The following is a 25,212-nucleotide window of genomic DNA, read 5'->3' on the forward strand; positions in this document are numbered from 1 at the left end:
CTCGCGGGAGGTGCCGGGCGGCAGATGCGCGTGTGGTGCTGCCGGCACACGCCGGTGTGAGGGGAGCGCGGAGCGGAGGCGGGAGCGGAGCGCTGACCGCGCCCGTGACCGCGCCCGTGACCGCGCTCCTCGCCGGCTCTCACGGGGCTCGGGGAGGTGCTGGAGGGTAGCGGCCGGGCCTGAGGGGTAGTGCGGGGGGGTTCGCTACCCCCCCTGGGCGCCATTTTGTTCGGACTGTTTGCGCCTCCAGCCCTGGCCCGCGCACGCTGAGTGCTGAGCCGCTGCTTCCCCGCACGCACCCCAGCCGAAAATGGGGAAGGCCGCTAAGCGGAAGCGAAAGGCCCCAGCGCCTTCCACAGCCAGGGGCCCTGTGAAGTCAGCTATGGCCTTGGTCAGGAGCAACCCCTTTGAGGTGAAGGTTAACAGGCAGAAGTTTAACATCTTGGGGAGGAAGACCAAGAACGATGTGGGGCTGCCTGGCGTGTCGCGGTCCAAGGCCATCAAGAAGGTAAGAGGATGTCAGAAGTCGGGAGGAAGGTTGTCATGTGTGGATGTGGTTGCAGTGGAGAGGTGATAAGACTGGAGCCGTCTGAGATGAGGTAAGAGACTGTCTCGTCGTGCAGGGGAGGAGCAGCTGCTCACCTCACCTTGCTCAGATGATGATGAAGAGCCTGCTGAAAATGTTTCCCTCCAGTGCCATCCCCAGAGTTCAGTAGTGCCCATCGCCCTTACCGCGTGTGTGGGAATATTCTCTTTTCAAATTAGCCAGGCCCAGAGTACAGCAGCACATGTTGTTGGCATGGCAAGCAAATACTGGACCAGAGTGCCGGTGGTTGTCAGTGTGCAGTATGTTGGTCAGTTCTGGTTGCTGCAGGGTGTTAAGCTTCTTGATAATGGTGCAACATTGCTGTGATAGGGAAAGCTTGGAAGGGCGCTAAGGTCTGAATGCAGTGAGAAATGTGTAGGTGCAAAGAAACTACCATTGATTTGGAAAACATGCAGATGGCTTTTTGTGCACTGGTTAAATAGTTGCATCGTAGAAGTACGTTGGGATGCGAAATAGTGTTCTCTCCTTATTGATCTCCTAAGAATGACTGTGCAACTTGAGAAGAGTAAGTCTTTTATTTTCCAGTCTCTGCTGAAATCACTAGCTACCTGACCAAAATCTAATGCATAAGGGAGAACGTTGTCTCATACAGTGCATCTGGCATTCCATCAACCTACCTTATCCTTGACTGAAGAAGCACTGGAGTTTTTCATGATCTATTCCTTCAAATAACCCATGAAAGAAGTTAAAACCTCTGTAGATTCTGTTAAAGCTAAAAAATAATAATTTGCAAGTTTGGCCGTGAGATTCTGTCTGACATGTTGCATACTATCTGTTGTCAAACAAAATTTGAATACTTGCTGAAAAGAGAAGTTATTATTAAAATAGTGCAGCAAAAGGAAATGGATAGTTTATAATCTTGCATGCATTGTGAGAGGTGATGTATTAAATAATATTTTATCAATGAGAGAGAACATCAAATAATTGATAAACAACAGTGCTTTTCTGTATCTAAGGTATTAAAAGTTATTAAACTTCATGCACAGTGTTTAAGCTGCATGATAATTTATGTATTCTGTGCAAGAAGTAAATACAAGGCAGAACTGGCACAGTAGCAGATGAAACCTGAGTTCTGGTGTCAGTTACAGCAGCATATGAAAGTTGTGAATGCTCAGTGAGGCTGCAGGGGCCTGTTTTAGTAAACTCAGCATTTTCCTTCAGTGCAGCAGTTTATGGGTTTGTGATACTAATAACATGAATAGCAACAGTACATTTCAGTAAGATTCAATTAATGTCTTTTAAATAAACATGGATTTTTTTTTTTCAGGCTAAACATGGCCACCATTTTCTTCCTTTAGAAACTACATAATATCTTCATCATGAAATTCTAAATTAGCTTTCAGTCTTCATTACTATTTGTCCAGATTCTGGAAAATTTTATTAATGTTTCGTGTTACATTTGAAGATATTTGGGGTTTACTTAATAATAAAGTAAATCAAATGCTTGTCACAAATTAGATCACTGGTGTTGAAAAGTAAACCTGTCTCCTTACCCGTACCATAAGTACAGCACATACTGACTTGCATAGGTCTCCTTAACTTCGTTTTACTGCTTTGATGCATAGTCTCCCTGTGCTCAACACTAAAGCAGAGAGCTAAATGTAACCACTTGGGTGTTTTTGTGTCTTAAATGACAAGACCAAAAGAGGTTCAGCTGACATTGAGGCTTTTGTGCTGTCTTTAACATGTTATTCTTGTATCCTAAGCTTCAGACAAATCAGAATTCTTCAGTGGCAATGCAGAGTTTTTATATATAATAAAATAAAGGTGAGATAGAGTGTACTGTATTTTAACTTCATGTGAGCAGCTTATAAGAGAACTTAACAACTCTGCATATGTTGTATGAGCTTCTCATCTTTTATTCTCATTATTTTTTTCCTTCTCATTCATTGCATTCTGATAAATCAGATTATCTTGCCAGGATGCCATGGAGCTTTTTGTACCTTGGCTTTGAAAGCAGTTATTCTCTTTGGTTTTTAATTTGATCTCTTTTTATTTTTTTTCTTCTAGCGTACCCAAACATTACTGAAAGAATATAAAGAAAGAGAAAAGGCAAATGTGTTCAAAGATAAACGTTTTGGTGAATATAATGCCAAAATAAGTCCAGAGGAAAAGATGATCAGACGATTCACTTTGGAAAGGCAGGTAAAGTACAGGAATTAAAAAAAAAAAAAATTAGAAGCACTTGCATTTTTAGGTTAGGAGTGTCCCCATTAACAGAGGGTTTTGGAGGTGAATGCTATTTTATGTTTGAAACTTTCATGAAAAAGCAAATTTTTGTGGGAATCCTAAATTTTTAATGAAAACATTCTGGTTTTGCAAGACAACTTTCTGAAGCAGAAATCTATTTGTGCACTTTCAAGCACTGAAATGCAGGAAAGCCAGTTTTAAGCAGATTCATTGATTGATTAGTTTTCTTTTGGCTGCTTTGACTAGTATGATTCTGGAATTGAATTAGGAAAAGGCGACCACCATCAAGTACATTTGATGAGATTCCAGTACAGCTGTGGAACAGCAGCCCATTCATTTTCTGACCAGAACAACCTTCTAGCTTGCTGTCATTCTGTAGTGTAAATTGTATGTGCAGTACTGTTCTTTCTGCCTCATCATACTCAGTCTCCAGAATTGAGTAGTGGAATATCATGTTCTACTGATAATTTGTGTAAGTTAAAGTCTGTTTCATTAGACCTGAAATGTAGTAATTAAGAACTAATGTTACTGACATATAGATAAAACCTAATCTTCCTTAGGTTTTCTTAGTTACTCCAGTTGTACATTAGTATAAGAATAAGGAGACATCATACTCACTTTAAGGTTTAAAGTATTTTAATGAAAGTATAGATCTGTTAGTGCTGTTATTCCAGTGTTCTGTTCCAGCAGAACAATGGAATAAGGATCTCCTCCACTAGCGTTAGAAATACAGGCTTTATTAATTTGTTGCGTGCAAACTAAAAATCTTTTGTTATTTAATTGGTTTGTTTTACTATTCTTAGCAAAATTATGGAAAGAAGAATATCTATAATCTTAATGAAGATGAGGAATTGACTCATTATGGCCAGTCTTTGGCAGAAATTGAAAAACTAAATGATATTGTCGATAGTGACAGTGACACAGAAGAAAGAGGAACACTGTCAGGTAAAGCATGTCAGCTGGTATCCCACTGGTGGTTTTACTGTTCGTATACGTTTGTTATTTGTTCAGTACTGTCTTTCAATGACAAAGAATATTATGTAATTGGTTGGGATGTTTAAGCCAGATTTGACTACTTATTAACCACACACAGAGCAGCTCTCTGGATTTTAGCAGTTGTTCGGTTGGAACTACCTACCTGGCAAACTGCTTTAATTTGTGGGATTTTCAACCTATATAGGTAGCTGTATTTCGAGCCCTTTGCATGGAATCTGATGTGTGAGTTTTCTGGTTGCGTTCTTGCACCTCCGCACCTAAATACTAGTTAAAATATTGAAAAAAACATGTTCCTTCCTTGTACAAAATGTTTGTCAGCCTACATTATGTGTCTAGCATGTATCTCTTTTGGTGTGGCCATTCCCATTGGGATGGGAATAGTACATGATTGATTCAATAGTTTTAATTGCTCCCATTCTCAAAGAATAGGGAGATACTGTCCCAGCAGCAGCACTCCACCGCTGATGTTATGGATTTGAAAAGGAGTCACAATCTACTGGTTTTTTTTTTTTTTTCTTCTAGCCGAGTTAACTGCTGCTCACTTTGGAGGGGGTGGAGGCCTCCTTCGTAAAAAAGCATCAAGTGGGCAACAAGACGAAGAAGAGGAAAAACCTAAATCTAGGAAGGAACTCATAGAAGAGATGATAGCCAAATCTAAACAAGAAAAGGTGAGGTTTTTAGCCCTGAAGTATAAATGTGCATGATGAAGAAACTGTCACAATTTCTCTCTTTGCAGAACAAAATGGTAGTGGCATAGAAAAGAAAGGAGATACCTGTCTAAGAGTCCAAGCCTCTCGAATAAAGTCCATCTGACTTTGTAGTCATTTTAGGATATGCATTGAATATCTGCCATTCTTTTGTATCCCAGAATCTCCTCTTCTCTTGACTCTGAACTTGTTTTCTGTATGAGACCCTCGTGCCATTCTGTGTAACTCTATACTGCTTGTTTCATAAAGAATGTTTACACATGTAAGATGTCAAAATTTAAAATTATTCATTTGCTAAATACAGCATTTTGGGTTTACGCTGTAAATGCTATGTGATGTCCATCTGAACAGAACTGCTGCATTGCATTTGGTTGTTGTGGGTTTGTTTGTTTTTTTTCTAGCAAGAGAGGCAAACTCGGAGAGAAAGTGCATTAGAACTCACAGAAAAGCTTGACAATGACTGGAAGGAAATCCAAACCCTTATTGTCCGCAAAACCCCAAAGTCAGAGAAAAAGGACAAAGAAGTAGAAAAACCCAAGGTAAGGTTTTGGCTAGATTACTTTCTTTTGTTCTAATAACTTGTAGTTTTGGCTTGTAGTGGCTGAAGTATAAGGCATAGTTCAGCACTTTATAAAATAAAATGTTGCCTGCTAGTCACATTAAAGGAATGCTACACTTTTAGGACAGTTTGGTTAGTTGGAGGAATATAGGGTTTTATATGATTTATCCAATTTTAATTACCTATCAAATCTGAGAGAGGTTGCAGGTTGAACAAGACTGTTGGCTACATTTATTTTTATGCCAAGTACATTTTCTTCAATTAAAATTGTTGAGAACATTGACTTAGTTTGAATGTCTTTGCAGTGTTCCTTGGGAAAAACAGCTTTTATTTGACAGCAAATGTTTTCTTGTAGTAAATTGGGTACTGTCTCTACATAAAGGGAATGAAAATATCTAACTTTCGAATACATATCTTATGGTCTCAAGTCTTTATTATTTGTATTTTATATTAATGGAAATAAACTTTTAAATCTAAGAATAGGTATTATGATGTCTTGCACTATTTTTTTTTCTTGTAGAAATTTTGTATTATATTGCAGAACAGTGTGAATTTCCATTTAGTCCTTGGTAATAGAATTCAGTTTATGAAAGTTCGAACTAATAAACTGATCTTATGTTAAAACTTATCTCAAATAATGAACAGAAGATACGGGATCAAAAGTTCATATTTTTATATATTTTTGGTTTTAAGGTGTTTCATAACAGGCTGAATAATATGTTGATAATGTGGTATCTTAGACAAAAAGTTGGTCATCATAATTTGTTGAAAAGGAAGATTAGATTCCTTTGCTTCGTGTATGTGGATCCAATTTAAGAATTACCAAGGATGCAAAGTGTCAGTTAGTAATGCTCTATACCATTAACGTTGAATTGGAGAAAATTATCTAGTTATGTGTAAGAAGAAAAATACCCAGAACTGAATTTTGGAGAAGCTGTATGGTTTAGTGACTTAAGCAAGTGTCAAGAAGATTCTATTCACAAGTCTAGTGTAATGTGTGCTAGTGACTGTTTTCCCAAGTATGCTGTTTAAACTCATGGAATATTTGCATCCCGCTTGGTGTTTTGTTTTTTTAAGATAGACATCTGTGCAACTAAGGTAACAAAGACTTAGCTCATGTCTAACAAGGTAAAGTGAAATGTAAACTAAATTTATTAATTCTAGCTCCTTTTTGAGAAAATAGTATTTTATTAATAAACAATACTTCAAAGTTTTTCAATTAATAAGTAAACCAGTTTTTAAGATACTATTTGTAAGTTTTTCAGTTATGAGTAACTTAATTAGGGGAGGTGGAAATTGCAGGAGAATTTCTATTCAATTGTTCATCTCATTCCTTGCCTTAATACTGAGTTGAATGTTCTTGCAGCTTGCTTTGGAAGTGGTCTTTTCCTTATATCTTAACTGTCTTATTGCTTAGCTGTTAGCCTGGCAGAGGGTGGATGCAAAGCAGAATAATAAAACTTAAGATAATAAACAATTATATAAATATTTCTTTAGCCTGATGAATATGATATGATTGTTCGAGAACTTGGATTCGAGATGAAAGCAAAACCTTCAGAAAGGATGAAGACAGAAGAAGAATTGGCAAAAGAGGAACAGGCGCGACTCCAGAAGCTGGAGGTATACCATTTATGGCTTTAGATTGTTTTGTGTCCTGTCTTTTGGAAGTGACTGCTTATATTCACTGCTTGACCTTAGACTGAAAGTGACTGTACTAAATGGCAATTGGTCAGGGTGATTTCAGGAAATCTTTTGTTTGTGTTTTGCTTGCAATCTGCTATTACAACAAAATAACATAGCTTAGTAGGTGACTAGTGAGATTTATGAGATGAGTTGATCTTTCTTCAACAAAAATGTAATATCACTTCAATTTGCTTTTAAGTGTATTAAATTATTCAGAGTTGCGAGGTGCTTCTAAGCCAGGAAGAGGGAGTATCATGTTGCACAGCAGTTGAGTTAATACACTGGCAAGTTCTTTATTGTTTTCTTCTGGTGTTGCAAGAGTCTTTAGTGGTTGCACATATATAGCTTTGCAGAGGAATAGGGATCTCTTGGGAAATGTTGCATGCTCTTTCTATTACATGAACCTCTGAGTCTTATGGAAGGAATGCATAATTTGTTAAATGTTTCTCTCCTTTTTTTCTTTTGGTATACTAGGGATACATGTAGGACCACAGGGATTCAGTACCTTCAGTTTACCTCAGAACAACCCAGAAGGCTTTTTTTCTTTTCTGTTTTTGTCATCTTGTTTGATGTACTGTCTATCTGGTTGCCCAGGTGGAAATCCTTTTGTAAATGATTATTTCAGATATTGCCCATTGAATCTATTTACAAATTCAGTATATTTTTAAAATTGTAGGATGTGATTGTGTTTACTACAAACTTGTTACACATATGGGAGACACAGATGAACACTGCAGAATCATAAAACACTTTAGAAGCTTACGTTTTCTAGTTATGATTCATTGCCTCATAAGCAAAACAGTTTTTAAATGAGAGAACATAATAAACCCAGTTTTAAAACCTTCCAAATAAACTAATCCAATTGCATGTGTGTTCTTACCAGATTGCAGTCTCCACAAAAGATAAGGTATCATCAGCTTTTGCCCATAATTTCTCAGTTGCTTTTTTTTCTTGTCATCAGCTCGTTGAGTAATCCCAGTTAACTTTTTCTTCCTTTGATTTTCATAGCTGTAGTACTTGAGGGATCTTCCATTCTGGTGTAGTTACCTGGTTGATCTAGATGGCTCACATTTGTATGTGGTATTTCCTCTAAAATACAGGCAGATCGACTACGTCGAATGCGTGGAATAGATGAACAAGCAAATAAAAAGAAACCCAGCCACGTGTCAGCTGATGATCTAGCTGATGGCTTTATCCTGGATAAAGATGACAGACATTTATTGTCTTACAAGGTAAGATTTAAAATTCCAGAACTTTGAGTTCTGAAAAGAAGCCTCTGTCTTCTCTCTGGTCTCCTGTGTAGGTGCTGGAAGGTGGTTATTTGGTCCAAGTGGAACAAGCCCAGGTCTGCCTCTCCTCACAGGGCAGGTGCCCCAGCCCCTTTAAAATCTTGGTGGCTTTCTGCTGAACTTGCTGCAGTTTATTGATGTCTTTATTGTATTTGAAGACCCAAAACTGGACTCTCTATTCTATGTAGTCTTACAAGTGTCGAGTAGAGGGAAATAGTTGTTTCCCTCAATCCTGCTGTCTGTAGTCCTGCTATTATATTAGCCTTCTGTGCTGTTAGCCTACTGGGCTAAAGAGAGGGCTTTAGCCTTCTGGTCATTTTTTAAATTTCTGCTGTATTTGGTACAGCTTCCACCAAATTTCAGCCTGAGGATGAGTGGGTTTCTGAAAGAACCCTTCTCCTATGAAATAGCTTTGATTAAGGTATCAGAGCAATATAACCTTAAGGCTGATGTAATGAGTCACCCTGACTCTGGTGCACACGTGTGCATACTGATCTTCTCATCCTCTTGCATGTAAGTAGCAAGAGACTTGCTGTTGTCTTCAAAGGCGAGAATACAAATTGTGAATGTGAATTTAAACTGATGATAAATAAAATCAGGATGGGAACAAATATCTGATACACTATTTCAGTACCTAGAAGGAATATGTCTGGTTGGGTTTTTTTTTTAAACCAAGAATGCATCTGTAAATGGTGTTGAATTTTCTTGCATATCATCTACTAGTAGTTTTTCCTTTTGTGTTGACTTTTTTAGTCCTCATGTACTACCTCCTGTACTTCCAGTTTCTTACAGCCCCTTGGAAATAACCCTACTATTATATCTCTATGCATGTTCTCTCCTTAAAGTCCCTCCTTGGCCGGCACTGCTGCCATTCACTGCTTGGTCAGGGTAGCAAGGCTCAGAGCCTGTTGATATGTATTTAATGATAGTTTTGCATGGTGATTCTGGCAAGGTGCTGTCACTCTATCAGTGTTTTAACTGGGTTATTTACTAGCTGGATGGAAAAGTTAATATTGAAAATGAAGAAGAGGAGGAAGGAGACAAGGAAGAAGAGGAAGGTCAGAAGGAAGATAATGAGAGTGAAGAAGAAAGTGAGGAGGAATCTGCTAATGAAGATGAGGATGGTGCTGCAGATAGCCACTCTGATCTTGAATCTGACCTTGAGAGTGAAGAAGAAGCTGCGGGGAATAAAGAACAGAAGAAACACGAGACAAATGAAAATGAATCACAGAATGTGGAGGAACTAGACCCAAAAATGAAAGCTGCCAAATCAGAGCTTCCCTATATGTTTGCTGGTAAGCAAAGGACTGATCCAGAGATCCCTGTTGTCTTCACGGCATTTATAACCAATCTCTTTCTCTGCCCTATAGGATCTCGCATATTCTGGTTCATCCATGAAGTTTTTGCTTCATAATTGTCTTCTGCTATTCCAAGACTAGCCAGTAACTGCTGTTTCTAGTGAGCAGCCCTGGTCACACCATAAGCAGTGGGAAACAGATCTGTTTAATCTCAGAGCTGTTTCTGCTCCTCTGAGCAGCCTTAGAATTGAAAGATAAATACTAGGGAGAAAAACGAAAAGACCTGTACTCCTTTCTGAAGGCTACAAACACATCCAATCCAAAGTGCTAGTGTTTTGCATAAGGGAAGCCAGAACAGTATTCTATTATCTATGCCTAAATGAGAAAAGGTTACTTTCTCTAGTGTTTGGACTGATATTTTTCTCAGAGAAGATGATTGGAGAGGCAGGATTCTTGAGTTTTAATCCCTGGGATGTAACATCACAGTATTGTTAGAGACGAAGTTTGACTCCTTTGGGACTGTGCCTAGGAGGAAGGAGGGGAGGAGTAACATTTCGCATAGTACACAAAACATTCATTAATATTAAGTACATAATGCATCTAACTATTATCCTAGCGTAGATTTCTCTAACAAAAGTATCTGTCACAAGATTAAACAACTTTTCAAACAACTTCCCTAAGTGCTTGCATTTTTCCGTCAAAAGGCGATAACTTATGTTACACAAAGCCTTTTAAATTGCATTCAGGTTTTGCTTTAGCCAGAAAGCAGTCAAATTGAAATAACTCAAAAAACTTAATCAGGATGTTTTTTAAAAAAATATTTTCTATTAGTGGCAAGATTCTTACTTAATATTCTTCATACAAAAGCTAGTTAGGTATGAATTAAACGTATTGCTGATTGTATTATGGTAAATTTATGGTTTAATTCTGCTTTGTGTGTGTCAACATAGTTGCGCTCAGCTTAGGAAGCAAATACAGGACGAACTGAATGTTAATTGTTGAAAAACCTTTGTATTATTTCATGACTTATGCTTGTATATATAATGTTACATATATGCTAATACGTTATTAGTGTTTAAAAGGTGATTCAATAAAAGCTGTATGGTATCTTTTTTTCATGAATAATAACATTTACAAATTGGAAATTTGTTAGATGTTTACTTCAATTAAATGTACTAAGTTTGAGATTTTTTTCTGGTCAATTTTTGTTTTTACTTTCTAGTTCCTGAGTCCTATGAGACATTTAAGTCTTTATTGGCTGGAAGAACAATAGAACAACAGCTTATTATACTGGAGAGAATTCAGAAATGCAATCATCCAAGCCTTGCAGAGGGAAACAAAGCAAAGTTGGAAGTATGACAGTTTTGTTGGTGGTTTTTTTTGTTGTTTTAAGGTTTAAAATTAACTTTGAATTCCGAAGTAAGTTTTAGTAAGTATTCAGAAAGCAGTATAAAACATACATGGTTCTATGTTGTGAGTAGCAGTAGAATCAGCATACCACTCTTCATTTTCTAATTTATGTATCACTGTTCTTTTGTGCTGCTTAAGAATATGTACAAAGAGGAAAAAACCCCCCACCTAATAAGTTTAACATGCACTTCTTACAGAAATTGGTTGGCTTCCTTCTGGAGTATATTGGGGAGTTAGCAACCCTGGATTTACCAGAGCTCAGAACAATCGACAAACTGGTCCTGTAAGTGATAAATCCTATGGACTTTTGCTCCTTTATGATTTAAAGAGAAAAGCTACCTATGGTAAAACACTTATCATGTTGTTTGTTTCGAATAGTTCTGTAGGGATTGTAGGCAGCTATAAGTCTCCAGCTCTATAGTGTTTTAACTTCATTTCATGTATTGCTTGAGCCATTAATTATATCAAGACATTTTCAAAACCTCTGAATGTAATTTTTTATCTGCAAAATGCTTTTCATGGGTAGTGGATACGTAATACCATGTATGGATGCAGTCCTCTGTATATGAAGTTATTTAGACTGCCGATTAAGGATTTTAAGCTTTGCAGTTATGGTGTGCAGTTCCCTTTGCAGTTTTTTTTCTTTTTGCATGGGTTTCCATTCTGTGAATTCACTCAGGGAACTAGACAAAAATGGAATTAGTGTTATAGTAAGCTCATACAGAAGTTCCAAATAAGCACTTTGCAGGAAGTTGTCAATTTGGCATTGTTGTTTTCAAATACCCGATAGGCAGTTATAGCGACAAGAGAGCCCAATTTGTCTCAGAAGTATGGACACAGGCTACAGCGAGGGAAATTCCAATCAGATGTAAGGAAAAAAATCTTCACAGCAAAGGTGCTGACCATTAAAGCAAGTTTCCTGGAGAGGCTGTGGAATCTCCACCTTTGATGATATACAAAAGTGACAAAGCCACGAGCACCCTGATCCAGCTCTGAAGTTAGCCATGCTTTGAGCAGGAGGCTGCAGCAGGTGATCTGCAAAGGTCCCTTCCAACCAAAATTAATCTGTAATTCCAGATTGCAGGCTAGACAACTTTATTGCAGTGAGTTATTTGTATGTAGTTTTCAGCATATGTTTTTTATTTCATGCTAAAGTAAATAACTTTTAAAAAAATCTGTTATATGCAGCTTTAGCATTCATTGCTCTGTTGCGTTCGTCAGCAAAAGCACTGAGCCCTTGATACTGTTGCACATGCTGGGACTTTGTAAAAAAGCGTAAACACATTTTGATTGTTTCTTAGAACTGGGATTTATTAATAACACTACAGACATTTTTAACTGAAAATACTGGAAAAACTCTGACTAAACAGGTGCAGACTCCTGACCGCATCTCCTTGTAGGCACTAACCAGAGGCCAGGAGCTATCCTGACTTTGTGGATATTGCTTTCTTGTTTTAAGCAACAATTTTGCTAACCACATTGCTGTTTCACATGTTGTTTAGCATTCCCTAAGAGTATTTAGAGTTGTGGGCTGCCTAGTATGTGCCAGCATACCTCAGTGCAGTAAAATGTAGAATTAGGAGATTCAAAAGGATATGTTTTAACAGAAGTTTGGAGAGTGTATTTTAAAGTTTTAAATTATTTTTTATTTAAGATCAAGAAACTACAGAATCAAATACTATCTCATAAGGCCAAATGAAAAATACGTGTCTCTGTAAACTAGAAGTATTACAATAATAGTCTATATACTGCATAGCTGTTTCTAAAAAAGAACAATTTGTTTTGGGGAATTTGTTATTGTTATAGTATAGATGGAATGCTAGCAATCTTCCTACATTTTCTAAAAAATCAGGTTTTTTATTAACATCAATGGTGTAACTTGATCATGACATATATTTCTTGTTAATAGGCCATTGTACAATCTTTGCCAGATGTTTCCTGAGGCAGCCAGTGACAGTATTAAGTTTATCCTTCGAGATGCTGCACACGACATGGAAGAAGTAATTGAAGTCAAGGGCCGTGCAACATTTCCAGGTTTAGACACGGTAACGAATGCATGATGCTAGGAAAATCTCTTGTTCATTCCATTAATACGAGATGACATTAAATTTCCTCCCATATTTCAAAGTATATAATGAATTACTAGCATCTGTGACTTTAAGTTGTCTCACTGTATGTAAGTTGTAACAAAAAATCCCCACAAGAACAAAAAAAAATCCTGAGAAACAAACAATCAACCCCAAACATACTCTTTCACACAAGTTCTTCAGAATAGAAGTGTGACTGTAATATTAATAAGGGGAAAACATCTTAAACTTGCCACTCCAGTTTTCATGGCAGAACATTATTTGTTTTCCTTATGAAACTTAAATGAGTAGTTCTAGAAAGAAGTGGTACTGTTAGCTATGTCCTGATTTCTTTAAATGTGTTAAGTAAAATGTTTAAAAAAGTGCTCTATAGAAGTACAGTATAGGCTAGGTTAACAAAAATAAAAATGAATTATTATTATGGGTATAAAAATACAACATTTCTTAGTACTTTGTGATAATTGCTAAATTAATGACTCAGAATTCACCTTTCCTTCTTTAATATATATTAGTAATATTTTGAAAATTCAGTGGCCATGCTAAATGTGAACAGACTCCTTTTTCAGTGTCCAGGTAAATGGCTGTTAAAGATTCCAAGAATGGAGCATACAGAAAATGAGTATTTGTTTATAGTAGTAAAAAGTTTCAAAGATAAACCATATGTCGGTAATTCAAAGGGGGCTACTTGTTTTTTGTCTCCCAGCTTGATGAAGCAGTGCTGCCTAATGGAATAATTAGGCTATTGAAAGGAAATAGACTGAAGGATTTGCTTAGAAGACAGTTCTCACACCTTGGAAAATATTATATTGAGTTCTTTTGAAGAGTCTTTATTCAGGATGTTTAGTATTTTGCAGGAAATTTATTGTAGAGAGCTTTTAACTTCTATTTTTTTTTTTGTCACTGTCACCCTTGTGACACCACTCATTCTTCTCACCTTCATTCTTTTCAGTGGACTTTTTCAGGTTTCAAGCTATCGTTACCTTTTAGGGTGGAATTATATCACTCTCCTATTCTCAAAGCACTTCTCTGAATGAACGTTCCTTAGACCAGTTGTTAGTAGACGTAATATGTGTCTATAGTTAATCTAACCTGACTGTGGTATTTAGTAACTGAAACAGTTCAGGAGAGTATTTGTTTATGACACAAACTTCATAGAGAGAAACAAAGCTGAAACAATGAAACTATAGAACTTCAGTTGCATTTAGCTAACTATGTAAATATCCACTTGGATAATTTTCAGAATTACCTCTCAACTGATGTTTTACATCCTTATGGTGTTGACAGGAGGTCACTTGTAGCTCTCTAACAAGTCCCCTTCAGTACAAGTGTACCTAATCGCTGTTTAGTTCTTTTGGCTGCAGCCGTTATTTGTTAGCTTGTGCTAGTGCCTGAGGATCCTGGTCTCTTAAATATCTGTGCTGAGGACCTGTTGAAATGTGTCACGGGCCCTGTGTGGCCACTTGCTCATTTGCTTGTGGTGTGAGATCGTTTTATTGTGGTGGGCTGGAGAGGGTCAGATTTTCTTGTGGAGTTAATGGGATTGGTCATTCTTTCAGCTGCCTCATTGAATTAATGGAATGTCAGACCTACAATGGATATTCCATTTTTCTCATGTAACCTAAACAGTCTTCTCAATATACAGGTCATGTATCATATCAGATTTCTCAAAATGATGTATATTGTAGTATCTTTGGACTATTACATGGCAGTTATTCATCAGTTACATATGTGTAAAGTCAAGATCCTGGAAATAATGTCTTACTATATTTTTGCCTTACTCTGTTTTATGTGCTATCAGCTTATTTATTTGAAAATTACATCGCTGCTGTTTCCAACTTCTGACTTCTGGCATCCAGTTGTAACACCTGCTTTTATTTACATGAGTCAGCTGCTTACTAAGGTACGTCTATAATAATGTATCCACCACAGTACTGAAATACATGGCATTAACGTATGTATTAGAAGTGTACTGAAAAGGCAGCTTTGTCTTTGGTATAGACACAGATAGTAATTGGAAGAAAAAGTGAAGAGGAAAAAACCCTTGCAGAGTGTAGTCTAACTAACAAAACCATATCTAATCATTTTTTCAAGCTGTCAGACAAGAATTCCTTATATGGCAAATTACACAGAAGTAACAGAACAGACTGTGTACAGTCTGAAATAATTCATTAGTGATTTCCATATATTGCATGTATTCCTACTTAAGAAATATAATTACTTAAAAATTGGCAGTATTGTTTTCCTTGAAAATGTACTACTGCAATGCATTGCAGTGCAGTTAAAATATATCCATATTTTTCTGTCAAAATATCTTGGGTTTATGTTTTGAAAGTCTGGAGCTAGCTGTTCTGTTGCTGTGAGATATCCAAGTTGCTCTGAGCTTTTTATTTCCTTCCTCCATTTCTGAACAATTTATTGTTTGTGGTTTAGCACCTTCTAGTGGCTAAACCAGTGCTGACAGACTTCTCACTCCATTCTTTATATTCTCTTTAGTGAGGGCAAGGGAGAGCCAATATGTTTTTCATCTAAGTCTAAAGGGTGTGATTTCACAGGTTTTAAGTGTGTACGACTTATTTAATATTTCTGCTTTTTGGGAGATCATATATTTTTGATGTATAGATTTTTAATTATGAATATTTTGTGCCTTTTGTTTCTTATAGTGTCGCATCACAACATTGCAAGATGTTATTAAAGGGTTGTTTATATGCTGTTTGTTCCTGGAATATGTATCTCTCTCCAGAAGATTTGTACCAGAACTCATAAATTTTCTTCTTGGAGTACTTCACATATCTCTGCCCAAAAAACAGTCCCAGGGTAAGTTTGTTTAGAGTAAATGAGTAATAAATTTTAGTATTAAGTTTATATTTTAAATTTCAATTTTAAAAAAGTCACATTGAATTTATGTTTTGAACAAAAGGCCGAAATCGTCTGCTAGGTTAGCCATACACAACCTTGATTCTTGGGCATCTTGTTATGAACTACATCCTCTAGTGTTGTTGGCAGGAAGGAAAGAACTGAAGTTATTAAAGGAAATGAAGTCATGTTGCCTACAGTGCAGTATTTTTGCAATATTGTTTTTCAAAGTAGACTGTGTGATTGGGCTGTGCTCTGAGATTCACAGTCCCTAATGGATTCCTGCTAAGTACCTTATATCTTCACAGGGAGGCAGCAGCTAATGCTGCAGATACCCTCCCTCTTCAGCTAATAGCTGTATCACTGAGATGTTAATAAATGAGAGAAGTAGATCACAAAGTTGGTATTATTCCTTTTTATTTATGTGGCATGAATTTGTTGGAGTGTAACAGAGGGCAGCTGTCCCCACAAGCAGGATTAGTCTGTGCTGTAGCATAACTGGGTAAACTTAGCAACTTGCACAGACAACAGGGAGAATAAAACTATCTTTCCAATTTGATCCATATGCTAGCAAATGATTTTTATTTGCCAGTCTTCCTCTTTCTTTGACTTTTTGTTTTGGATTCATTTCTGTCTTTAAAGTTATTCTAGATCTGGGGCTTTTTTGTTGACAAGTGCAGCGGCAATGATTTACTTAGGAGGAACTTTGTCAGAGCGTACTAATTCATGTGTTAGTATCTCTGGGTCACTCTGAGTATCACTCAGCATGTGTGAAGAGACTCTGCAGGCAGGATATTCTCAAGTGAAAAATTCAGTTATTTGTTGGCAAACTCACAAGACATCTGGGATTTAATGATCTACAGGCTATGCATTAATATGCTGGTTACTCTTGATAAAACACTGGAAGAGTCTCTGTTGTCTAAATAGTCATCAGTCTGGTGAGGAAGGGTCAGCTTCTGTTGCTGCAGAATTCCAGTACATCTTCAACAGTACTGAGTGGTTGTCTGGCAGCTCCTTTATTTTTTTCTTTTTTTTCCCATTAGGATTTTTATGCCTTTCCATGCTGGCATTTTTTTTTCTTTTGAATTCTTGAGGTACTAATGATCCCTTTTCTCAACAAGCCTAGTACAGCAGTTTCACCTTTATTATCTGGTATGGCTGTACCCTACAGACTTTCTCCCAGCTGCTTCTCATAGCGTAGCAGTTTCCTCTGAAGTGTGAGCCAAGGTTACACAGCTGGGCTGCATCAGAGCTAAGCCCTGGATTCTCAGAACACCAACAGCTGAACTCTTAGAAGGAGGGATAAGAGGTTATAGAGTGGGTGGGTTACATAGTAAGTTAAAGTATTTTCTCCTTTGTGTACTCTCTTAGGAATATTTGATCTACAAATGTTGTTGGTACAATTAAAACATAGGTTTCTGCAAAGTCAGATAAGAAACTATTTTAAAATATTTAGCGGTAATTGATGATCAAGTGTTAACAGATATCTTGCTTTGTATTTCTGTTAATGATTTTGCACTAGTTAAATTTGCATGGTGTTAGTTTCTGTTAGCAGTGACGAAAAGCTCAATAAAAGATATGTTAGAGGCACAGTGTTCTCTTTGAGAATTTTTCAGTCAATATTGATGTTTTGAAATTATCAAAGTATACAAACATTTTTAAATATTAGTGGGGGAAGTATTGCTGATAAATGTGATGGTTAGGCTGTCAACACAGAATATTCAAAAATGAGCATACATCCAGTTCTCTGGAATATTGATATATTGTCACACCAAAAAAATCTCTTGGGGTTCAATTTTGATAGGGAGTGGAATCAGCAAATAGAACTCATTGTTTTATTTTTATGAGCTTGATCCATTAATTTCTCACATGAAAAATTATGTGGAGTACTACTTCATAAAAGACTGAAATGCAGTCTGCTTTAGACTAAAAAAACAATTATTACCTTAAAACAGAAGAAAAGCTGAAGGTAGAGAGAGTGGGAAGGAATTGTCATTGTTGATAGCCTTAGCTAATGGAGTTGTTAGTGAGATCTGCTCTCCTCTCATAAGTAAAGCAGATAATAAAACCCATGTATCTTAGTTCCTGATCTTGCATATGTTTATGTGTGTCATCATTTGTCAGGCATGATTTGCCCTTAGTGAAGCAATGTTGGCTGTCACGAGTCACCTCTTTGTTTTCCATGTGCCTTATCGTAGTTTCCAGGAGGATCTGCTCCATGATCTTGCTGGGCACGGAGGTGAGACTGACCAGTCTGTAGTTCTTCAAGTCTCCCTTTTTAAAAACTAGGGTTATTTTTCCCCTTTTCCAGTCACTGGGAACTTCACCAGTCTGCTAGGACACTTCAAATATTATGGATAGTGGCTTAGCAACTTCATCTGCCAGTTGCTCTTGGATCTGTTTCATCGGGTCCCATGGACTTGAGCACATTCAGGCTTCTTAGCCAGTGTCAAACCTGATCTCCTACATTGGGCAGTACTTCATTTTCCCAGTCCCTGCCTTTGGATTCTGTGACTTGGGCAGCATGGCTAGAGCTCTCACCTATGATTGTACCTGTGCTCCAGTGTTTTCCATTATTTCAGAAAAAACAATACCAATAAAGTATTTTTAAGGTGGTACAATTAAAAACATAAAAGGAGTTGTTGTGTTTTCTTCCTTCAGAAAGAATGCTTAGAATTGATCTTGTTTAATGATTATTGTTCTCGGTTTTTAGGCTATACTGTAGTGCATCCATTTACACCAATGGGGAAAAATTTAGAACTGCTTTTGGTGTGCGATAAGAAGGATCTGGAAAGTTGGCAGAAGCAAAATCTGCCATTGAGTATTGTGACTAGATTAAAGGAAACCAGCAGAACAGAAATGAATCATATCAGGTATGTAGGAAATGTGAACGGAAGAAATAGCAGATCATCTTTTGGGTAATCTCAGTAACAGTGCTCTTTAGGAGTAAAAATAGTACTGAGTTGTTCTGCTTTATTTTTATTATAGTACTGTAGCATATGAAATTGCTAATCTTTTGCCAGAATGTTATGCACAGAACTTGTTGGAGTACTTAGCCCTTCCATTCCTTTTCAGTACGACTGTGAACTGATCAGGATGGTGTGGAGACAGAGGAGGTGCTCAGTACTTTGAACTGTGAATCTCTTCAAAAGCATATAACTGTATTTACATAAAAACACTACGTTAGAAAGTGTTACTTAAGTAATAAAACACTGAAGTTAGGAAAGACTACAATTAAACTTGTCCATTAATCATGTTCGGCCTCATTTTTCACCTTGCGCATGTGTTATGGCATGACTTATTTCAGGGATGAGTAAACATTGTGCTGTGAAGTTTAAAAATAAAACCTGAAACCAAAATTACTCATTCTGTCTCCATGAAGTTTTAGAGCTTCAGAACCAGTACAGGAACACTTCTGTAACCAGTATAAAAACTTCTTACTTGACATAAGTGGCAAAGACACAATGCTGGCTCATGCTCTGTGCACTGACATGAAGATACGTTGCTGATGGATTTATTGGGTATTTGCTTAGGAGAGTGATATCTTTAGTCTAGAAACAGCCTTGTAACTGGTTCTGTCGAGCAGTCCTAATAATAGATGCTGCTAACACTCTTAAATTTCATTAATTGATTCATTTTATTTGAAAATCCACTACAGTTCTTGCAAGTGAAATTGTTAATTCTTTTGTGCATTAACAGGTTATCATGTCTAGCCCTGTGTTTTGATCTTATTAAAAAATGTGCAGCTCTGTATGAGTCTTTACCATCGTTCCATGAAATAATGCGTCCTGTCAGAATTCTCCTTACACAACATGTGCCAGTGAATGAATATCCTGAAAAAATGCAGGTACGTCTTCCTCTAGAATGAAGTAATCAATATGTTTTATTAATAAATTCTGTGATGTTCATCTGTGCTTGAACAAAAACCAAGGATAAGCATCAGTGAGATTTTTTTCAAGGGCCAGGTATTTGCCTTTTTTGCTCTTCAAAAATCATAGTGATGTTTCTGTGGAAATAACAAAGAAGAGCAGAGAATGTTTAGAAAAAATACTTTTTCATTGTGTATATTGTCTTGCCCCTCTAATTGAAAAGAATAGGACTTAGCTTGTAATGATGTAGCGTTCTATGAATGACTTAGTTTGTAAGAATAGTAGTCTGGTCATCCAGTTGCTGTATGAATCTCTAAGACCTTGGTACCACCAAATACATGTACCAAATGGGTGAGATAGTATTTATAACTGTCTGCTAAAACTAACATAAATACAATTGGTCGGCTACCTTATTTAAAACAGGTCAGCTGTTTATTTTCTAGCAATGAGGTTCAAATTTATCTGTCTCATCTGAATGTAGCAGAATTGTTTTCTCCTCAGAGAGGCACCATAACATATCCTTAGAGAACAAGATTTTGTAACATAAATTATGTAAAATGGTCTATAATTTTTGCCATTAGAATGAACAAAACAAACAATCATTCTTAAAATGATCCTGAAAGGCAGAGTCTGAGTTAAACTGGCTTTAGTCTCGCTTCTTCCTCTATTAGGTGAAACGACCTGCAGACCTCTCTTATTGTCCATGATACCATCTTAATAGACTTCCAAAAGTGTTTAAAAATTATCCAGCCTGGAAGGCTTACGGCATTTCAGTGTTAGCAATGTCCTAATGAATAGCAATGATTTTACCCAGAAAAATAACATATGGGTAGAACATTACTGTTGATTCTATTTTCAATAGTTTGTGAATTATGGTGTCTTTACAATTTTAAAAGCATATCAATTTGATTTGCATTTTCAGGAATGGTATCACAGTGCTCTGAAGGAGCTAGAGAACAAAGTAAAACACTATACCCCGCTGATATGTGAGAAAAGGAAGCCAGTGCCATTGAAACAGTATACACCTAAAATTGTGAAAGTGTAAGTAAAGCAACACTTGATGCAAAGGAAAAGTGCAGCTAAACATTAAGATTTTCAGCAAGCTAGAGGTATTTGGAAAACAGGACATAAACCAGATCACTTTTTCTGCTATATTTTGTGCACAAGGGACCAGCTACTTGGGTGATATGGAGGGAGGAATTCTATGAAATAAAGCAAAGATTATCTTGTGGAAAAAGTAGCACTGGAAATCAGCCCTTGCCCATATAATACATTTTAAATTAATAAATTTCAAGGCAAAAGGTGCTTTACCATCTGCTCTGTCAAGCACTCAAGTCTGAAGAACACGAGTGAGTAGTTCATATGTATTAATATATGAACTATATGAAGGTAAGGATGGATCGTGAAGGTACCGAGGGATGCTTCACCAGTGCAAAACATAAGGCCGACTATTCCTATGCTCTGCATCACAGATGATAACAAATAATCAGTCAAATTAAGCATTCCTTTAAGCGTACTTACTTGTCCCATTCCGCTCCTTCCCCCAACCAAGCAGCTTTCTACTTTCCAACAGCAATTACAAAAAACATGGGTTTTTTTTCCCTTTTTTTACAGAGCTTGGAATGACCATGTGTATTTTTGTATTCTCTTTAGGAATAAAATTTTATTAACACTGGTTTGGTTCCGTAGATAATAGAACAGTATTCTGACTCAGCAAGTCTGCTGGTGCTGCTAACTTCTTTAGCCGTGTTGTTTATCTACAGGGGCATAAATTGTCTGCCTTACTTATTTTAGTAATTGAAGAGGGCAGCTTTCTTCTACCATATACGTTTATCCCCAAGTAATTGATGAGGCTTTTTCCTGTAGAATTCATCTGCAGATAAAGCCTGCAAAAACTTAAAATATATTGGGAGATTTCATCTTTCTCCAGACGTCTTTCATTCTTCTACTGCAGCTTTTTCTGTCTCTTCAAAAAGCAGGCTACATTATGGGGGGTTGAAGTGTAACTGTGCTCTGGGAAATGTCTGCTTGTCGTTTGCATGGTGATGACATGATGCAGTTAGAAGGTCTGGTGAGTGTTTTTCCAGTATGTTCACTGGGGAACTCCTTATTTTGCAAGTTAATCATATAATGTGCAGGAATTAAAATAGTGAGTAAGTATTCATAAAAAACTCACTCCTTATAAACATGAAAAAATTGTTTTTGTTAAGGTGTTCTGTGCTCACACATACGTTCTCATTTCAGTTTAGAGTTTGGAAGAAAGCAGGGTGGCAGCAAGGAGCAGCAAGAAAGAAGGCAGTTGATCCAGAAGCATAAACGTGAACTTAAAGGAGCCATTCGTGAGATTCGGAAAGATAACCAGTTTCTGGCCAGAATGCAACTTTCAGAAATCATGGAGAGGTATCATAGCCTTTGTTTCAGCACTGGTTTGGGGGTGGTTCTGCTGTGTGTTTGTTTCTTTGCTGCGTGTCAAGACTGATAATGATGATCAAGCATACTAAAATAAATAAAATTAGGGAAAATTTGGGGAAAAACAAACATTTTCAGTAGAGATCATTTAAAGTGTTTTCATCTTTGCAGTTTTATTTCTCTAGTTTAAGTATGTGCAGAATGTTTTTATTTAAAGTGTGTGTTGGTGAAATTTAATAGTGGGGGTGTTTATAAGTTAATCATTACTGCTAAATATACTTATTTTCTCTAATAAATCTTTCTGAAATATTTCATATGTTGATTGTTTCTTTTACAGAGATTCAGTCAGAAAAAGAAAAGTGAAAGAGCTTCTCGGTAGCCTTGCTACACAGGAAGGTGAATGGAAAGCAATGAAAAGGAAAAAAGGGAAGAATTAATTTGAACTATCTACAGCAGGAAACTTTGTTTTTACTGCCATATAAAATAGCCCAATTCTGTGGCTTTTGAACAGATTTTAATTGCATTCTTTGGATGCATTTCTTTTGAGGAAACAAAATCATCAGATCTGTCTGAAAGAGTGAACCTGCTTATTGGAAAAATCTACTGGTTTTCATAAGGAAAATAAAAGTAACACTTTTGTATGTGGTATACTTCTGTTTATTTTAATAATAGAGAGTATTTGGATGAATAATCAGAATTCTTAGGCGTGTGTGACCAGGTTTTAGACTAATTTGAACTACACACACACAAAAAAAATTGTACAGCAGAAACCTTTTGTTATCTTTTTTAATATTGAATAATTGCAGGCCATTCTCATAGTATATTTGCAATTTAAGCAGTAACATTTTAATTAGTCTGTCGCATTGGGACATTCTAATTCATGTATTCAGTGGAGAATGGAATCAGCTTTCAAGTAGAAGTCCTTTGTTAAAGCTGAATGGCCATCCATCTCTTCAGTAAGTTTTGAAAGCTCTGAAATTCCTCGGTGAAGTCATAACTATCTGATTTAAGTGGATAGTGACATCCTTAACTACCTTCTGCTTATTTTATTATGTATGTCTAATTACTGATAACTGCCCAGCATGACTGGAAAACATCTGCTCTTCAAATACAGCAAATAAATACTTCTAACTTTTTTTTTTAAGTACTATATTAGTGAAGAAACATTGCAATGAGACGAAGAGTATCACAGTAATTTAAAGGTGCTAGTCTGAACTAGGGTCACTCTTCAGGTATTCACTGTAATCTTCCTATTCGATAAATTCAGTGACAGTTGTTATGCATTCAAGAGAATTATAATATTTTCTTGGAAAACTCTTACAAAAATGAAACCCCCTTTTACAATAATGTTCCAGTTGCAGGTTAAAGAACAAATGATAAAGAAGATCCTATAAAAAGTGAACTAATGGCCATTTCTTTACAAAAACAAACAAACAAAACCCTAAAACCTCTTCCATTTTCAAGCACTGCTCCTAGATCTGAGCTCTTTTGTTATGGCCAAGAGGTAGCTCTGGCATGGTAATGCTTGCCTGCTCTTTATGAAGAAAGACTTGAATGCTGTGAGTACCTCTGATTTACCAGTTAGGCCTGGTTGTTTCAGACTGGCTTAGAATGTTTTCTTCTGGTTTGTTTTTTTGTTTGTTTTGGGGTTTGTGGGGGTTTTTTCCTCTCTCTCTTTTTTTTTTTTTTTTCTTTTTTTTTTCCCCCTCCCTCAAATGAGACTTGGTGGAAGCAGGACTAAACTAGGAGGGGATGAGTTGAAACACTTAGGCTTTACATTTAAACTAATGATAAAACTATCTTTGTAAGGTAAGTTTTGTTAAAGGTCTATCTACGTATGTTTCTTAGAAAAGCACTTTATTTGAAGAAAAGGGCTTTTCTTGAATCTTGGTGCAAGTGTAGCAATACAAGTAATGTATGATTATCAGAAGCTCTTTTGGCTTGCAAAAGCAGTTGTGTTAAGTGTTAAAACAGGCTGCATACTAAGTATGCGCTTGAGAGATACTCATGTCACTTAAAATATACAGAAATTGTACTAATTTTTTAAGTTAACCTTTCCAAAATCGCTAAAGCCATCTTTTGAAACTTCAGAGGGATTTCAGGAGATTAGTATACCTCCTGTTTTATTTCCATTTGGTGCAATATAGATGTTTTTCTTTAAAAAAAAATATATAGTTCAAGCCAATAACTTAGCTCCTTCCTCATTACTTCATTCCTACTTCCTATTTCATGCTATAAATGACCACTTTCAGTTTGGGGTTTCAGTCCCAGTATATTTCTCCTTTGCACAAATAAACTGTCAAAAAAGTACTGTTTATTTATTTGACTTCATTTTTCTAACAGCAAGTAGCTTCAGAGGATTTATCCAGCAGGGTGTTAGAATCACAGAGTGGCTGACAGCTGTACTTTGATCCTGGGGCAGTGAGATTTGATACCACTTGCAGCTGCTTGTTATTCCTCAGTAAGGGAGGTAAGAAGGAAATAGGGGAGAGGCATGAGTAAGTTGGGTTGATATTGTTTGTGGGAATGGACATTTTTGGGGATGAAGTTGAACAGGGTTATATTGTGATGCTGATGAACAAAGATAAAGGACAAGGAAACCTCAGTTAATAAACTTACCTGTTTTGGAATGCCAGATTGAAAGCAGCTGTGTTGGAAATCATGCTGAATGAAGATGGTTGGATTCAATGACCTGGAGGGTCTCTTCCAACCAAAATGATTCTATGATTCTAAAATCACTGCGTGCACTTTCACAAAGTGTGTTGTCAATATTTAAAATCAGACTTAGTATTATAAACCTGGGACTAATGGTGATGCTTAACATGTAGTACTTTACACAACTAGGAAAGCAGGACTACCTAGTCTTGCCTCAGCTTGATAATCAATATGGTTCCATAGTTTTGCCGCTATCTCACTACCAGAGTCAGCAAACCCTTTCTCAGAATTTCTTGAACAATCACATTCACCAATTGTTCTCCTGTTTCTGTGTTGCTCTTAAACCAGGAATTGTTGTAAAAGGCCTTTTGATGCATCTGTTATCAGTTATAGATCTGTTGTTAATTAGCCAAACAAAGAAACTATACTGTAACTACAATCAAGTCATCGACACAAAAAGCAAAATTACCATTTTGCCTTTAGTTCAGGTAATTTATCTGTCAACATCAGCTGTCACAGAGAATAGCTACCCTGAATATGAATGCTGTAAAGAATAGGGTGAGGTTAAAACTATTCAGCTAGAAATTGCATGAATTACCT

The 25,212-nt window shown here is 36.7% G+C and overlaps 1 protein-coding gene across 1 annotated transcript; it reads left to right on the forward strand.

The window, feature by feature from the left end:
* The first annotated feature begins 1 nt into the window (after position 1).
* Positions 2-23,418, forward strand: NOP14 (NOP14 nucleolar protein). Its single transcript, XM_065634637.1, has 18 exons — positions 2-508; positions 2,618-2,752; positions 3,601-3,742; positions 4,316-4,461; positions 4,902-5,039; positions 6,557-6,679; positions 7,843-7,974; positions 9,026-9,326; positions 10,552-10,682; positions 10,937-11,022; positions 12,649-12,784; positions 14,625-14,726; positions 15,487-15,640; positions 18,393-18,552; positions 19,379-19,526; positions 20,471-20,589; positions 21,793-21,948; positions 22,295-23,418. The coding sequence occupies exons 1-18, from the start codon at positions 311-313 to the stop codon at positions 22,392-22,394; spliced, it is 2,607 nt and encodes an 868-aa protein (XP_065490709.1). The 5' UTR covers positions 2-310; the 3' UTR covers positions 22,395-23,418.
* Positions 23,419-25,212: the final 1,794 nt, after the last annotated feature.

Source organism: Caloenas nicobarica, chromosome 4 (assembly GCF_036013445.1).
Source record: "Caloenas nicobarica isolate bCalNic1 chromosome 4, bCalNic1.hap1, whole genome shotgun sequence".
Classification (NCBI taxonomy): domain Eukaryota; kingdom Metazoa; phylum Chordata; class Aves; order Columbiformes; family Columbidae; genus Caloenas; species Caloenas nicobarica.

Coding starts and splice junctions, on each gene's coding strand:
- NOP14 (XM_065634637.1), top strand. CDS start 311: ATGGGGAAGGCCGCTAAGCGGAAGCGAAAGGCCCCAGCGCCTTCCACA. Junction 20,590..21,792: donor ACACCTAAAATTGTGAAAGT/GTAAGTAAAGCA, acceptor TTCTCATTTCAG/TTTAGAGTTTGGAAGAAAGC. Junction 21,949..22,294: donor CTTTCAGAAATCATGGAGAG/GTATCATAGCCT, acceptor TTTCTTTTACAG/AGATTCAGTCAGAAAAAGAA.